The 16,391-nt window shown below is 52.8% G+C and overlaps 3 protein-coding genes across 19 annotated transcripts in view; 2 read left to right on the top strand and 1 right to left on the bottom strand.

Moving 5' to 3' along the window:
• The first annotated feature begins 424 nt into the window (after nucleotides 1-424).
• Ap1g2 (adaptor related protein complex 1 subunit gamma 2) lies at nucleotides 425-8,163 on the top strand. 2 transcript variants are annotated; one of them, XM_041633861.1, is made up of 21 exons: nucleotides 425-649; nucleotides 1,126-1,250; nucleotides 1,388-1,529; nucleotides 1,644-1,740; nucleotides 1,897-1,973; nucleotides 2,099-2,194; nucleotides 2,806-2,886; nucleotides 3,683-3,781; nucleotides 3,932-3,987; nucleotides 4,143-4,256; nucleotides 4,367-4,507; nucleotides 4,580-4,634; nucleotides 4,715-4,837; nucleotides 5,413-5,502; nucleotides 5,591-5,718; nucleotides 5,949-6,053; nucleotides 6,389-6,515; nucleotides 6,599-6,734; nucleotides 7,329-7,492; nucleotides 7,803-7,901; nucleotides 7,982-8,163. In XM_041633861.1, the coding sequence occupies exons 1-21, from the start codon at nucleotides 449-451 to the stop codon at nucleotides 8,081-8,083; spliced, it is 2,358 nt and encodes a 785-aa protein (XP_041489795.1). In that variant the 5' UTR covers nucleotides 425-448; the 3' UTR covers nucleotides 8,084-8,163. The 2 variants fall into 2 exon arrangements, with proteins under 2 accessions (XP_041489795.1, XP_041489796.1); XM_041633862.1 differs by lacking the exons at nucleotides 425-649; nucleotides 1,126-1,250; nucleotides 1,388-1,529; nucleotides 1,897-1,973 and having other exon boundaries at nucleotides 1,641-1,740.
• A 2-nt stretch (nucleotides 8,164-8,165) lies between these two features.
• Thtpa (thiamine triphosphatase) overlaps nucleotides 8,166-16,391 on the bottom strand; it is a 46,887-nt gene continuing 38,661 nt past the window's right edge. For 6 of the 14 annotated variants that reach the window (XM_041633868.1, XM_041633867.1, XM_041633876.1 and 3 more), the window contains 2 exons: nucleotides 11,166-11,641; nucleotides 8,166-9,770 (listed from right to left, as the gene is read on the bottom strand). In XM_041633868.1, the coding sequence (XP_041489802.1) occupies nucleotides 9,486-9,770; nucleotides 11,166-11,641 (761 nt within the window). In that variant the 3' untranslated portion in view covers nucleotides 8,166-9,485. Of the gene's footprint in view, nucleotides 9,771-11,089; nucleotides 11,642-11,747; nucleotides 11,808-12,060; nucleotides 12,321-12,381; nucleotides 12,411-16,391 lie in introns of those variants that run through there. The other 8 variants (XM_041633864.1, XM_041633866.1, XM_041633871.1 and 5 more) reach the window with 8 other exon arrangements.
• Nucleotides 14,299-16,391, top strand: part of Zfhx2 (zinc finger homeobox 2) — a 33,058-nt gene continuing 30,965 nt past the window's right edge. For all 3 annotated transcript variants that reach the window (XM_041633859.1, XM_041633860.1, XM_041633857.1), the window contains exon 1: nucleotides 14,299-14,665. The gene's annotated coding sequence lies outside the window, so the exon portion shown is untranslated. The remainder of the gene's footprint in view (nucleotides 14,666-16,391) is intronic.

The following is a 16,391-nucleotide window of genomic DNA, read 5'->3' as shown; positions in this document are numbered from 1 at the left end:
ACCATCCCCAGCTCTGTCTCGTACCAGGAAGTGCTGGGTGGGGGGGGAGAGAAGCAGAGTTGACACCGAAGCCAGGTGAGGTTGCGACCGGGAAACTGATGCCACCTGAGATGGAAGGGGAGCAAGAAATCTCGCAAAGGAAATAGTGCAGGGATCCAGAAGGAAAATCTAGAAATGAGAGATCAGTCCGAGAAGGAAAGCGAGAAATGTACTAGGCTTTAGCGCAAGCGCAGTAAAAACAGACACGGGGTGGGGCAAGGACGCCTGCGTAGTGGGAATGTCCTTGCGAGGCGGGATGGTGGCTCTCAGATGCAGGTGGGAGGTAAATGTGGGCACAGTTTTACGGTGGTGGTGGGACGCAAGCTCTTAAAGAACTTGGCACAGGGCGATTCTGGCTACCTGGCTGGAACATGTTAAAGCCTTTCCACTCCCGGGCTCTGCCCTCAGGATGGTGCCTTCGTTGAAACTTCAGGACCTAATCGAAGAGATACGCGGGGCCAAGACTCAGGCCCAGGAACGGGAAGTGATCCAGAAGGAGTGTGCTCAAATTCGGGCCTCCTTCCGCGATGGGGACCCCCTGCAGAGGCATCGCCAGCTGGCCAAACTGCTCTACGTCCACATGTTGGGCTACCCCGCCCACTTTGGACAGGTACTGGCCTGAGCTCCAGGATTTGAGGAAGATGACCTGTGGGCCCCTTTGCGTATCTGTACCCCATTTGTGTTTCTTCAGTTTTTTTGTACTATTTTGAGAAAGGTTCTCTATGTAGCCCAGGCTGGCCTTAGAACTGGCGAAAATCCCCACCTCCCTTTCAGTGTTGGGATTTCAGGCATGCCTCATTCCGCCCAGCTAAATCCTTTAGTTTCTGAGCCTTTTATCCATTACCCTAGTGGTGACTCCTTAGCCAACCCCGTTCTTAGCAACTTCCCATCCTCTCCCAGCCTCACTCCTACACAGGTCCCTGAAACCTGCCTGCCATCATCTGGATCTCCACTTAAGTTTCTGGTTAAAGAGAGCGTGATGAAATATGATTTCTCACAAGTTAATCTGGCCTTAAGAAGGATATGGCTGCGAAATTAGTGCTGTGGTTTCGCACTACCCTTCCTGCTCTGCCTCCTCCCCTGTAGATGGAGTGCCTGAAACTGATCGCCTCCCCCAGATTCACAGACAAGAGGGTGGGCTACCTGGGGGCGATGCTCCTATTGGATGAGAGGCACGATGCCCATCTGCTCATTACCAACAGCATCAAGAAGTGAGAGGGTTCTGGGGCATTTGAAATCAGGGCGTTGGGAGAGTGGGAACTGCAAAATCCCAGAGGGCTGCCTGCTACCAGTACTGGAAAGAACTAGTTTTCTTCCTCTTGACTGGCCATCCTTCCAAACCCTACAGTGACCTGAGCCAAGGGATTCAAGCAGTTCAAGGTCTGGCCCTGTGCACTCTGAGCGCCATGGGCTCTGCTGAGATGTGCCGGGACCTCGCCACTGAGGTGGAGAAGCTGCTCCTGCAGCCCAGCCCCTATGTGCGGAAGAAGGTGGGATGCAGACCGCTAGGTGTTTGCCTCTCCAGAAGATGTTCCCAACCTGGCCTGTGGGAGAAGTGTGGAGTCTAATTTCGTGACCCTATCTGAGGCCCTTGATTTCCGCAGGCTGTTTTGGCCGCCGTGCACATGATTCGGAAGGATCCCGAACTCTCCAACATCTTCCTCCCACCTTGTGCCAAACTGCTCCGTGAGCGCCATCATGGTAAGAGCACAAGGCCCTCCACCATCCACTTCTGGTCTGGCTCTGAAATGACGTGAGAAGCAAATCAGGAAAACCCACTCCCTGGACAAGGGTGGTGCACACACACAAACTGTCCCATGGCCCGGCCCACCATTCACTGCCCCGCCCTGACCCCAGGCATCCTGCTGGGCACCATCACGCTGATCATGGAGCTCTGTGAGAGAAGCCCTGCAGCCCTCAGGCACTTTCGCAAGGTGGGATAGTGAAGGGGCAGGCCGTGGGGCAGGCAAGCGCGGGTGGTGGGTGAAGAATCGGGACTGATGGTTGAGAAGAGAAGAGGCATGCCCGGACAAGGCTGCCTGTGCACGTCTCTTTCCAGGTAGTACCCCAGCTGGTACAGATCCTCCGGACTCTGGTGACAACAGGATACTCAACAGAGCACAGCATCTCTGGTGTCAGCGATCCCTTCTTGCAGGTAGGCTGAGGCTCACTTGTATCCCCAGAACAGGAAAGACTTCACAGGATCACCATGGCCAGTAGTCACGTCCTGTTTTTGGCACAGTCCAAGTGACAAGCTCAGGATTGTTCTAGTCACCCTAGAACTGGGGGTAGGGAATGGAAGGTGATTACCGAAGAGTCATGAGCCACCATGTGGTTGCTGGGAATTGAACTCATGACCTTTGGAAGAGCAGGCAATGCTCTTGACCACTGAGCCATTTCTCTAGCCCCGAAGAGTCAGAAAATCAAGTTTGGTAACCAGTTTGGTTCCAAAGCCAGGTATGGTGGCACATCCCTTTAGTTCCAGCACTTGGGAGGCAGAGGCAGAGGCATCTATGCAAGTTCAAGGCCAGCCTGGTCTACAAAACAAATTTCAGAATAGCCAAGGCTGCACAGAGAAACCATGTCTTGAAAAACAAATCAAAAAAGGCCTGTTCCAAACTCCCCTATCTCTACACAACTCTAACCTGCCAGGGGCCAAGGGATCTGTGGAGGTGAAAGGGAAGGGTGGGAAGTGGGGGGAGTCAGAACCCTTGCTGCCCACAGACCCATGGCATTATCCTCCAAACCCCTCTCATCCAATCTCAGGTCCAGATACTTCGTCTCCTTCGGATCCTGGGACGGAACCATGAAGAGAGCAGTGAGACCATGAATGACCTGCTGGCCCAGGTGAGAGGCACCCCTTAGGCATGTGGTTTCTTAGGGTCCCTCAACCCTGAACTTCCTCACATGACCTTTTATCATGCAGAGGTTATAATTGCCTTTCTGTTCCCCTGAAACCAATGAATTTCCTGAAGGAAGGACATAGTGTGTCATTATGGTATTCTTCCACCAATGAGTTCCCTGAAGGAAGGACATAGTGTGTCGTTATGGTATTCTTCCACCAATGAATTCCATGAAGGAAGGACATAGTGTGTCATTGTGCTGTTGTCCCGGTGTGTAGGTTGATCCTAACACAATGGAGTCTGGGGAACTTTGTTAGGGGCTGAAGTGTAGTAAGGAGGCGAGCAGGCCTGTTTTTCGTACCACTCGGCTCCCACACGGCTAGCTTTACACCCAAAATAACAACACACAAATCATTTAAACACTGCCTGGCCCGTTAGTTCTAGCCTCTTCTTAGCTAATTCTCACATCTTGATTAACCCATTTCTATTAATCTGTGTAGCACCACGAGGTGATGGCTTACTGGGAAAGATACAGCATGTCTGACCCGGTGGCTGGCTCCATGGCGTCTGACCCAGAGAGTAGAGGCATGGCGATTGCCTCACTTCCCTCTTCCTCCCAACATTCTGTTCTGTCTACTCCACCCACCTAAGGGCTGGCCTATCAAATGGCCAAGGCAATTTCTTTATTAACTAATGAAATCAACACAAAACAGAAGACCCTCCCACATCACTGAAGGATTCTAGAAATCACAGGGCAACTCGAGCCCTGTGCTGATATGCCTCTCCCGCCATCCACACAGGTGGCCACCAACACAGACACCAGCCGAAATGCAGGCAATGCCGTCCTGTTGGAGACAGTGCTGACCATCATGGACATCCACTCTGCAGCGGGCCTCCGGGTACCGTTATATCCCCATGTGTTCTCCAGCTGTGGCTCCACCTGCCCAGCTGGTCCTGGTCACTGGCTTCTCCCCAGCGCCCATCATGGAGGAGATCCCACTGAACAAGTGACTTCTTCTCTGACTGCCTCCATCTTCTTCTTCCCATAGGTTCTAGCTGTTAACATTCTTGGCCGTTTCTTGCTCAACAATGACAAGAATATTAGGTAACAACCCCCGGTGTCTGGCTAGACTGTCGCACTGCACATCTGGCCTTCTGCATTCCTCCATCTTGGCCCACCTAACTCTTACCTGTACCTGAGCAGCACAGGGTGTCCAGGCAGATGACCTCATATGGCATGGTCTCTCTTACTCTGACCAGGTATGTGGCACTAACGTCGTTGCTTCGACTGGTGCAGTCCGATCACAGTGCTGTACAGCGTCATCGGTCCACCGTGGTAGAATGTCTCCAGGAAACAGATGCCTCCCTCAGCAGGTAAGCAGAGGGAGAAGGGGACAGAGCAGAGGACACACAAGGTGCCTGAGGTCAGTGGAGCTGGAGTGGGGTAACCTGGGCCATCTGCCTGGACGCCTCTCTCCTGCCAGGCGGGCCCTGGAGCTGAGCCTGGCCCTGGTGAACAGCTCCAACGTGCGAGCCATGATGCGGGATCTGCAGGCCTTCCTGGAATCCTGCCCCCCTGATCTTCGGGCTGATTGTGCTTCCGGCATCCTATTGGCTGCGGAGAGGTGAGATGACAAGTGCCTAGGAGTCTGAGGGTGCGGCCTGGGGAGGGATGCTGATGAGTCATGTCCCCCTAGGTTTGCTCCAAGCAAGCGGTGGCACATAGACACCATCCTGCACGTGCTGACCACGGTGAGACAGAGTAGTCGGGGAGTTGGGGAGGAGCGGGCAGAGCTCACTGCTCTGACTTGGCCACATCTCTCCGTATCCAGGCAGGCACCTATGTGAGAGATGACGCGGTGGCCAACCTGACCCAGCTGATTGGGGAGGCCCAGGAGCTTCACGCCTACTCTGTGCGCCGCCTCTACAGTGCCTTAGCAGAAGACATCTCCCAGGTCTCACTCTCCTTCCCCAGCTCCGGCTCACCAACCTTTCCAGCACTAGGATTTGAGTAGTTTTCCTCCTAGCATAGCAGCCAGAAGCTGGTCGAGGACAAAGCCCACCTCTTGCTTAGGCTTCTCTCCTGGCCCTGGTGCCTACCGACTGCAACTGCAGATACAACTTTTCTTCCTTAACGTTCTAGAATGCTGGCCTCCCAGGCAGTCTTCAGGAGCAAATGAGATGTATTAAAGCTTGGTGCATACATTCATTTCTGTTATTACCTTCAGTGCTGAGTGGATTAACAGGTGCCAGCTGATATCTATAACTCCCCTCTGTCAACTTTAATAGAGTGAGCAGAAAGCTTCCCAGTTTTCTTACGAAAGAGCCTCTCAGGGCTCCATCATGTGACCAGGCCCTATAGTTTCAGTGCTTGCCCACCAGAGGGCAGTAGGAACCAAAATGCCAAGACAGCCTGCTAACAAGCTTAACCCTTCCCTGTCAACCCCATGATCTGCTGTAAAAGAACTCTGTAGGGTCTAGAAGAGAGGAGGCCCCCAGCTAGCTCAGCCGTGTCTCTTTCCCCACACAGCAACCACTGGCTCAGGTGGCAGCCTGGTGCATCGGCGAGTATGGGGACCTCCTACTGGAGGGTAACTGTGAGGAAACCGAGCCTTTGCAGGTGAGAGCTGAGGAGTGGGAGGTACACTGGAGAGGACTCGTCAAGACAGACATGGCCTGTGGGCATGAACTGTTGCCCACTCCTGAAGGTGGAAGAGGAAGAGGTGCTGGCACTGCTGGAGAAAGTGCTGCAGTCCCATCTGTCCCTGCCCGCCACCCGAGCCTATGCTCTCACAGCCCTCATGAAGCTCAGCACCCGGCTCCCGGGAGGTAACAAGTAAGAAGGAAGTCCCAGGCCTTGAAAGATGTCCCTTCATTGTGGCTCCTAGTCTTTGAACTCTCCAGGAACACGCCCCTCTCTCTGGCCCCCTAGTCCTTAGGAATCTGCTCTTGAGCCATGTATATTAGATGTCTCCTTACTCTATGAGGCTTCCGCTTTCCCTCTCGTCCTGGAGGGGAAGAGCAAGCCGACTGCCATTGCTTCTCACAGGCCACGTTGTGGCCCAGTCGTATCCGCCAGGTGGTCTCCATCTATGGGAGCTGTGTGGACATAGAGCTTCAGCAGCGGGCTGTGGAGTATAACATGCTCTTCCAGAAATATGACCACATGAGGTACGTGAGCTTCAAACTCCGTGTTCCCCAAGTGCTCCCTTCTAGATAGCCTTGCTCTCTGTGGTGAGCATCTCCCATCCATAGCTGACATTGGTCTGGTTCCCAGTCCTCATCTGCTGTCTAGAGACCAGCAACAGTGCACTGTCTTAGGAAACCAGAATGGCACTTGCGACCCTACATGTGACCCTGCATGTGACCCTGAATGTGACCCTGCATGCGACCCTGCATGCAACCCTACATGCAACCCCGCATGCCCAGGGCCCTCTTCTGTTCCTAAATGCTTCTGTGCAAGCGTAGGGCTCACACAGAGGGACCCTTGCATCCCATCCCCTCAGGGCTGCCATCCTGGAAAAGATGCCTCTCGTGGAGCGCAGTGACCCTCACGTTGATGAAGAAGGAAAGGAAAACAAAGCCGGGGCCCAGCTCTTAGAAGCGTCAGCCCCTGTCCCCACAGAGCCCCAGGTGAGGAGGCTGGTAGACCTGAGTAAAAAGGACTTCTGGGGGTGTCCACGCCCTGCCATGACCCCCCCTGCCCTTTTTCCCAGGCCACTAAGCTCTTGGATCTGCTCGATCTCCTGGATGACACTCCTGAGCATGCTCAGCACCTTCCTCCTCTCGATCCTTCTCCCGGGGAGACCTTGGTCCACCTCCTGGACCTTCCCTGTGCACCTCCAGCCCCTGGTAAGCCTCAGCAAAGGGAGTAGCTGGAAATGTGTCACTCTCTGTCTGAGCCAAGGACAGAGACACCATCTTAGTAGGCAAAGGTTTTCATCCCATGCCAGTTCTGTCTTGGTTCTCTAGAACAACCTTCTTTGTCGTAGTTCTTACCCCAGGCTGCAGGCCTATTTCCGCTCCAGGCTGTATCATATCCCACTACCCACTCCACTGGCCCCTTCAACCCTCAAATTCTTCCACCTCAAACACTTAACATTTTATGTTCTTTCCCCAGTACCTCAAATGACTAACTCATGCTCACTCTTCAGGCTTCAGCTAAAGGTCAACCGCCTCATCCTCTCTCCCCTGCTTAACTTAGTTCTCCCCAGTTACTTTTGACTTCTTGTCTCTAGCATCATGGCGATGATTATCTTGCATTTTGTTGTCGTGTTGTGGCCCTGTCCCCGCACTAGACGGTCAGCTCTTACCTCAGCTTGTCTGGCTTCTCATTTGAAAGGGGGCAGTGCAGAGCCGAGATTTGCTTGCTCCATTTTGATCGGGTGAGTGGATAGCTGTGCTATGTTAAGCCTGAGCACTGAGCTGCCTCTCTCCCTTCTCCAGCTCCCATCCCTAGTCTCCAAGTGTTCGAGCGTGAAGGCGTCCGACTGGACCTGACCTTCGTGCGGCCTCTGGAAACCCCAGCCTTGCTCTTAGTCACTGCCACCACCACCAACTCCTCAAGGGAGGACGTTACCCACTTTGTTTGCCAGGCAGCTGTGCCCAAGGTTTGGAAAAATAGGGTTCAGCCATGTGTGGTAGCTCATGCCTGTAATTCTAGAGCTTGGGAAGTTGAGGCAGGGGAATCACTGTTTGAGGCCAAGTTGGGCTACTTTGTCAAAAAGAAAGAAGAAAAAATTAGGTTTCAGAGGTGGTACAGGCACTCTTGGAGAAAAGACCAGAGAGTGTAGAGGTGGGTGGGAGGCCGAGTGAAGCAGAAAGGGGTGATGTGGACAGTTTGGGAGCCACGAAGCGTGGAAGACTGCCCGAGCCCAGCCAGAGGTCTTACTACGCTCTGCCCAAACCTCCCATTTTCAGAGTTTCCAGCTGCAGCTACAGGCCCCCAGTGGGGACACAATTCCAGCTCAGGGTGGCCTTCCTATCACCCAGCTCTTCAGAATCCTCAATCCTAACAAGGTGAGTTGTCGGACCCTGTGGACAGGAGACATGGGGACAATCAGGGCCCCAACCCTCCCTGGTCTCTGTTTTGTTTGTAGGCAATGCTGCGACTAAAGCTACGCCTCACCTACAACCACTTTGGCCAGCCGGTACAGGAGATCTTTGAGGTGGATAACTTGCCCGTGGAGACGTGGCAGTAACTTGCTGTGGTCTGTGTCTGACCTGGGTGTTGCCAGGCTCTTGGTATCTTATTCAAGGAATGGAAATAAAGGCACTCATAAATTGCAAATAGCAAGGAAGCTTTATTCAAAAGCGGTGGCGGTACAAATCATAAATACATTGCGAAGAGCAACGGCCACAGAACTCGAGGGTCCAGGGTTATTGCCTGGTGCTTCTTTAATGGGGTCTTAGGGGAAGGAGTTCATTGCTAAGTGGCATAATTTGAGTGGTTCTCTATTTTGATTGACAGGCTTGGATTCTGTAAGCTTTTCCTCACTGTGCATGACCCTTCCCATGATGCATCTGGTTTTTTAATCATATCCTCGTTCTTCATAAGGCACAGGATGATAAATAGGGGATTCTTCTTCAAAGTTCACCCAAAGGACACAGTCTTCCTTACTCTGCTTGCGCTCAAAACCCAGCTAGGCCCAATCAGCTCCCTGCTTTCTGTACGCGGATATGTTCTGAAATATTTGAATGAAAACTGTCCGCGAAGGGGAGTTTTTGATGGCTGCTGGGGGAGGAGAGACTTATTCCATTGTTCCAAGTGGACACACATGCCACTCCGTAGAGTGCAGAGGGGGCCCTAGGTGCACCTGCGCCATAAGAAGGCTGTGGGGACTTAGTCACGATCCTAGGGTGCCAAGTGCATCCACTGTTAGAGGTGTGCGCGGCTTAAGCCAAGTGGAGTTCTAGATTGTTAAAACGTTGCCTCCTAACTGCCTCAGCTCACCTGAAATCCGTCTGCACCCTCCGCTGGGAACAAAAGCCCTGAGGGCTAACAGCAGGTGGCACTCTGGCCCTGTGTTTGCCTCTACAGTCTGAGAGACTGACAGCCTATGAAAGCTGAGCAGGGCAGAAAGGCATGTTTTGACCTAGTGAGAAAGAAAATGTGTAGGAGCGAGGGTAGAGCCTTCTCCACAGGATGTATGACTTCCTGAGACCCCAGGAACCTGTCTTAACAATGATTTTCTTTCTCTCCGTCTCTGGGTTGGAGAGCAAATTTGTTTCTAAACTGCCACCTAGGGCACTCTACCCTCTGGGCACAGTGGCAGACCCAGCAGAGTTCCAGATCTCTAACAGAAGTTCCCAGCCGGTTCCTGGCCTTGTTGCTATTCCCTACCCCCCAAGGCAGGGGAATCCCTGCTGCTTCCCGCATCTCTAACTCAGCTGTAAGGCAGCTTCAGAGCTGCTGGCAGAATCAATGGCATCGACCACGGGAGGGGGGGGTGGCAAGGGATTTTCCTGTGCTTAACTACTGATCACAGCTAAGTGGAAATCCTATAAACACGAGCGGAAATCAATGGAGGCTGCTTAGCGGCCAGGGGAGAGGGGCGGCCCACAGATTGCATCTGACGGATGAGAGAGGCAGTGAGGGAGGGCTCAAAAGAAGGGCAGCTGAGGATGGGTGAAAGACCAGGCGGAACCGGAGACAAAAGTGGCCCTGTTGGAAGGGAAGGGCACGGTGGGTCCAGGTGTGGATGACAGCTTCGGAGAGTTCCCTTCCCTTATAGAGAGTGAGCCCTGCTCCCAGAAACGGTCAGGATGTCGAGTCCCCTGTGGCTTCACTGCAACTGTTTGCCTCGAGCAGGTGCTGATAGTCCAGAGGCCTGAAGCGCTGTAGGTATACCATGAGCTTGGCAGGTGCCGTTTCCTGTGCTGGCACTCCTGCAGGGAAGGGGACAGCAAGGGAAGAGACAGATGCAACCACTAAACACGCTTTCGCTTTGCTCCCTGCCCACCCAGCCAGGACTCCAAAATTTGCAACACAGTACTAAGAACCCAGATGCCACCCAAGCAGCCTCTCTATGTCACCCACTCCACAGGTGGACTGCAGAGGGGTGAGCCCGAAGATTTATGCGGTTGTGTGGCTGGAAAGCCAAGTCTGAGCCTTGAGAAATGATGGGGAGGCACCCTGAGCCACCAAGACAGGGGAGCCAAGCCATTTCACATACCACCTCTCTCCCAATCAAGAGTCCCATTTAGGCAAGCCCAAGCTCGCTTGCTTGGTGATGAAGCGCATACAGGGAAGTACAGAAGAGAACCAAACACTGGGGAAAATGGAGAACAGGAACTGCGCAGCGGCGTTCACAGCATCTCCTGTCTAACCACCGGCTGCCAATGTTGAGAATGGGCATCGGCATGCTGACCCACAGCGGGAAACTAATGCCATGTGTGGTTTCTAAGAGGTTCAGCCCCCTAGAGTTGTCCGGACCTGTGGGGTGCACAACCCCGAAATGCGGGGCCCAGCTGTCTGTGTCAGAGCTAAGCATGGAAACAGAAAAATCTGCCAAGTACCCCCCACCCAGCCCCACACAAATATAATGTTCTTGTCTTTATTCCAAGCCAAAAGCACAGTCCAGAGGATGTGGCTACCTCCACGTGCAATCCCAGCACTGGGGTGGATCACAAGTTTTGTTTTGTTTTTTTTTTGTTTTGTTTTGTTTTTGGTTTTTCGAGGCAGGGTTTCTCTGTGGCTTTGGAGCCGGTCCTGGAACTAGCTCTGTAGACCAGGCTGGTCTCGAACTCACAGAGATCCGCCTGCCTCTGCCTCCCGAGTGCTGGGATTAAAGGCGTGCGCCACCACCGCCCGGCTGGATCACAAGTTTAAGGCCTTACGTGGGCTACACTGAGGACTGAAGAAAAAGCCAAGGGGATAATGAGCACGTAGGAAGTTCAAAGAGAAAACGGAAGTTTATGAGAAGGCCTGATCCACAGAACTAGAGGAATTAAATGAGGTGATAACGAGGATAAAGACTGGAGACAAGAATTAAATCCAAATTAGCTACTATAGAATAGAAAGCCATTTTACAGATGTGAAAACAAACTGGACCTTTGAGAAAGTCACCACAAAAAATTTCCCTTATAAAAATGATACTCTATGGCTCGGCGGCAGGGGCGGGGTGGGGAGGGGTGGGGGGTGGGAGTGGTCTCCAGTGAGGTTAAATGAGAAGCAAGGGCGGCCTCAGAGAGCCCGTCTCCCTCACCAAGCAGGGTGCTGAAGCTGGAGATCTTCTCTAGGGCAGCTGGTACTTCTCCCTTCTCCCGTACCATGACCTCTACCTCACCCACAGCATAGCCGAAGTCTGTTGAGTCCAAGTCCACTCTGAGCTTCGGCTCCTCTTCACTGGCTCCAGACAAGGCCAGCATCCAGGAACTTCGCGTAGTCACGAAACTAGCTACTTCCTGCAGCTTCAGGGAACCCAAGACAGCAGCCACACCGGCAGTCCCAAGCTCCTCAGCCCCAAGCAGTTGAAACAGCTGGGCCACAATGGCCGATTCCGATGTGAGCTCGACATACTCGTTGTGGGATCCTGAGATACCTGATACTCCAGGGCATTTGAGCTCCCATCCACTACCTTCTCGTTGTCGCAGCCAGTGATCAGACCGCATAAGGCTCAGCTCAGAAGTATCATAGTAGGTGTCTTGGAAGGTGACCCGGTGCTCCAGGGTGCCCCCCAACTCCTGCAGCCTTTCTTCCGTGTCAGGCCCTGGAGTAAACTTTCGCTCCACTTCAATCAAGCCTTGGGCCATGTTACCTGCAACACAGGTTGGCAAAGAATTCACTGCGTGCTCAACGGTACGATTAGTCAGCAGAGACCGCCCCCCACCCTTTAGTCCTGGATGAATTTAAGAGGCACGCACATACACTGTCTCAGAGCTCTGCCTGAGGGACACAGAGTTCTACTTCGAGATTTCAGCGTGCTGCAATGATAACAGGTCTCCAGTTAAATCCTAGTGCTGATAATGTCTTCAACCCAAAGGCTCGCTAGAAAGCAGGCCCTGATGCTGATGACCTTTCCACATCTCTCTACACCTTGCCACTCAGGCCAGTGGTTCAGTGCTCGGAGTGTCCTGTCATTCTTCGCACAGCACCGACCAGCTGAACCTCAGAACACTCTTCAAGACCCCAGGGTCTCCCTCTCCTGGGACCCGGAAATGGGAGAAGGGAACCCACGCTACACCCGCGAGGAATGCCGGGAGCAGTCTCCGGCTCCGGACCTTGGCCCTGGCTCTTTACGCGCGGGTCCGGACCTAGCACCAGCGGCCATATTAGACCGGTGTAGCGGTGCCGATGACAAGCTAAGCCCGAGAGGTCTGTTAGGTTACGTGCGACCCAACCCGGTAGGCAAGAGGAGCGAGACCATCCTCTCGCCCGCTGCTCATCCTGGATCCTTCCTGGAGCCGGGGCATGGGCCAAGATCTCGAGCCTCAGCGTGAGCCTGGCATCCTGGGCCTGATGCATGATGGGAGATGTAGTTCCAATGGGCCACCTCACCTTTCATGCCCACCCGTCGCTATGGTGATAAGAAACATGCAATTAGCGTTAACCAGCGGGGCTCTACCTGAAGCTTAACAGGAGGAGATTGGGGGTTGGCTAACGTGAAGAGGAGAATGCAAAGAGCTTAGGCTCCAGACCCCAACCCCTCCCAAAGTAGACTGTGGGTGGGCCCCATGAGACACAGCCACTCAGGTATTGCAGTTTATGGCTGCCCACTAAGGGCGGGTCAGTGGTAAAGGTCTGGCGCGTGAGTGGAGTAATTCAGTTTAGCCACCTGGAATGTTTTTATGATTTTATTTTATTTTATTATTTTATTTGACACAAGGCTCTCATGTGGCCCAAACTAGCCTGGAACTCCTGATCCCCCTTAGAGCGAGTACTGGGTCATATGTGTGAGCCACACATCTGTAATGACAGCATCTGGGATGGCTGAGGCAAAAGGATCACAGCTTGAGGTGAGTCTGAGCTACAGACTGATTTCCAGGCCATGCTGGGCTAAGGGCAAGACCTTGTCTGGAAAAGACAAACACAAAAACAAAAATAAACACAGACATGGGAATTACTCTCTGTTTGCTCTCGGAACCTGAGACGGGTCCTTAACCTTACCCGGATCCTGTGGTGTATTTGTAGACCTTAACTTTGTCTCTGCCTCTGAGCGAAGACACTGCTACCTTCTCGACTTGCTTCTGTGATAAGTGTCAAGTGCGACACCTGCTTCCTTATGTCTCTATAACAACCGGGGAGGAATTACGGGAAGGTCCCTGGTTTATAAGCATGGCATTTTGAACATGGGATGGCGTTACACAAACTGCTACTTCTGGTCTACTGGGTTGATCTTATAGAATACAAAAGATATCAGTGCTTTCTGGGTCAACAAAACTGAAAAGTAAAGAACTGAGTGGGAAGGAAACACCCCCAAACCCCAACTCTTCTCATTAGCTTGAAGCTCATCTGTTGTTTACTGGACTCCTGCAAAACTCAAGGTCGACTCTGCTTCGCTTGGTAGACCATTGCCCTTGGACAAGCCACTCCACCTCCCCAAGTCTGCTTTTTCAGTGTTCTGCCTCACAATTAAAAGAAGATTGAAGATTCATTAACAAACTCAACTGTTACATGGCAGAAACTCAAGATAATGGTTTCTTTCCCACCCTCAATTTCGGGAGTTTCTGCAATTGTTGTCCTATCAGCTAGTTTAGGCTCTGGAGTCAGAAGACTGACGTTTGCATAATGGTACTATTGTTTTTTGGCCATGCATTCTTGAACTGGTAAGACTTGGTTTCCTCTACTATAAAATGAACTCCTGTATATTGTGTTTTAGAATCTTAGAAACTGATGAGCTGACAAGCTGAAGAGAAGGAACCAGAGCCTCCCCTCTCCCTACCCAATCGGGGGAGTGCAACTGAGTTGAGAAGACAGCCACCCTGGGAGATGTCAAAGTAATTGTTATGAAAGAGAAGGTTCTAGTAGTCAAAAAGGAAACGACACAGCTAGAAAGGGCTAGAAAGAGATGAAACAATGATGGATCTCCGACGGTTCTGGGCAGCTTACAGAAAACAGCTTGCTCTAACAGTGATTTAAAACAACACACTTATGGCTTGTGTAAGCAGGATAAAAGAGGAGGGGACGAGTGTTTAAAGGAACGTGCCCTTTCTGCAGGAATAGGGTAGACCCAGCACCTGAGTCAAGGCGGAAGTAGGGTGGCAAGGTTGTCCGGCCCCGCCCCTAAGATCCTGGCCCCTGCTCAGGTCTTTGCCTCCTGGGACTGGGGCTGACTTGGCGCTAGCCGTCTATAGAGGGCGGAGGCCTGTAGACTACAGCTCCCGGCATGCACTGCGGCGGGCGGGTCGCTGCACCTGCTCAGTGGGGCTGCCCTGGGCGCCTGGGTATTGATTATTCCATTGTGTGGGACGCCTCGGCTCCAGCCAGTGAAAGAGGCGGAGGAGTGAGGGCTAGAAGGAGGAGGGCGAGGAGGAGGAGGAGGAGACAGGGAGCAAGCCAGTGCCCAGGGTGAATCAATGGAAACCCACTCACGCAGCCGGGAAAACACTTCAGCCGCAGCCAAATAGCATTGATTATTTTCTTTCACTTCCCTCACCGCCGTGAATTTATTTATTTTTCCATCTCCGTCCCCGACGCCCCGGAGCGAGCGCTGAAGGGAGGGAGGAGGAGGGGCAAAAAGGAATCAACACATCGGAGAAGTCCCTTCCAAGAGCCGCCCCCTCCCCTCCCCGCCTCGCTTGGCGGCCGCGGTTCGACTCCCGTCCCTGCTTCCAGCTGAGGTGTAAGTGCATCGATTTCCGATGCTGCTGGGTTGGGTTTTTTTTTTTTCTTTTCCTTTTTTTTTCTTCCTCTGCCTCTCACTCTCCTTCCCTTCCATGCTCTTCCGAATCTCGAGATCGAGAAGAGAGGAGGCGCTGGGAGACTGCTACTGGAGGGGACGGAGAGGGACGGGAAGGGGCTGGGGGAGGGGACGCGGACGGACAGACAGCCGGGACGAAGAGGACAGGAGTGTGGGGGAGAAAGGGCATGCGAGCCGGATTGGGGAAGAGAGGTAGGGGTGGGGAAATAGAGAAGAGAAAGATATGGGCCAGCGGGACAGACAGAGGGTAGCGAGAGCCTAGACGTACCGCGCCGAGCTGTACCAGGAGCGGGGTTCCTGGAGGGTATGGGAGGTTGGGTGAGTGCAAGGGCTCTGAGCTATAGCCGGAAGGGGCCTGCGGCGCTGAGGAGCTCAGCTGGCTGCGGGATGGGGGAGAGAAACCCGGGCGGGAAGGCTGATGGATGGGCTAGCGCGCCGGGGTGCTGGGTGGAAGGGGGAGTGGATACCTTTAATGTTCATTTTTGCCTGAGGTAGGTGAGGGGAGCCCCATTCACAGTGAAGCGTGCCTGCCCTGTTTCTCCTGCTACCCCGACTTGCCATCCGCTCTCCTATACCCCTCATCATTTTTTGAGCTCTGGACCACGCTTCTCACTGTGCCTGCGTCCCCACTGATCTGTGGTTGTGCCATTTTTCACTTGGCTCCCCACCCCATCTAGATTCAGTTCCGTGTGTCCACTGTCTTGACTGTGACACTTCTCATCCGAGTGATTCTTACCACATACCCCTGTTCCCATGTGTCACGCCTAGACTGACTGACTGGTCGGCCTTCCACGGCTCTCCTTCAGGGTCTGTCTGCACAACGGTGGCCTTTCCAGCTACTTTGGAGTTTGCTTATCAGCCATGATTGTGGTAGTCTACGGTCGGGGTCCTGAAAAGTAGAGGATGGAGGGAATGTGTCTACCCCTGATGACTCCAGTGCCCTTTCAGCGTGGGCATGACAGCTTCCTGCTCGCCTTCAGCAGGGAAGCCTTGGAACTTCTGGCATTGTTGATCACCTCGTTTGCCATGTGCCTTTGGGTCTCCAGTGTGTCCTCTGCCTTTCCAGCACAAGCCTCCTCCTTGCTGACTTCATTTTCCTCCCTTCCCCCACTCTACCATTGTATATATATTTTTATCCCCCAGTTTACCTCACCCTGTTGTCATATCCTTTTATCTGATGAACTAACTCCCTTGCATAGTCTCCATCTTTGTTCCCTGTTCTCCTTAGTCTGCCAAAGTTGGGTTTTGTTTGGTTGTTTGTTTGTTGTTTTTTATCCCTTATCCTGTCACCCAGCGTTTTACCCCTAGCAGCAGCAGATGCCACGAGCAAAGGGCTGATTGAGAGATGGGGGTTATGTTTTGTGAAGGAACATAAAAAGGCCAAGAAATCAATTTAATGGGCTTCCAGGGGCGTGTAACTCCTTCATCAATCAGTTCCATTATGTCAGCTAACTGTCAACTTTAATTTTGTAAGGGGATGTTCTCTAGCTCCACCCCACCTGACTGCCCCCGTCCTTCAGTTCCTTCTAGATATCAGTGGCCTTTTCCTCACTTTTTAGTTCATTTTCCTCATGGGAACCTGCTATTATTCTCTTTGGACTTAGCAACATTCTTTATGAGACAGGTTTGATTATTCTCAGAAAACCTA

This window comes from Microtus oregoni, unplaced genomic scaffold, assembly GCF_018167655.1.
Source record: "Microtus oregoni isolate MIOR12 unplaced genomic scaffold, Mior012 000045F_ref0000178, whole genome shotgun sequence".
NCBI classification, from domain to species: Eukaryota; Metazoa; Chordata; class Mammalia; order Rodentia; family Cricetidae; genus Microtus; species Microtus oregoni.
This window is presented reverse-complemented; position numbering and strand designations above follow the sequence as displayed.

Bases quoted from the DNA above. Each gene is read 5' to 3' on its own strand.
- Ap1g2 (XM_041633861.1), top strand. From the start codon at position 449: ATGGTGCCTTCGTTGAAACTTCAGGACCTAATCGAAGAGATACGCGGG. The intron at 3,988-4,142 runs GTAACAACCCCC...TACTCTGACCAG, and splicing joins AACAATGACAAGAATATTAG to GTATGTGGCACTAACGTCGT. The intron at 4,635-4,714 runs GTGAGACAGAGT...CTCCGTATCCAG, and splicing joins TCCTGCACGTGCTGACCACG to GCAGGCACCTATGTGAGAGA.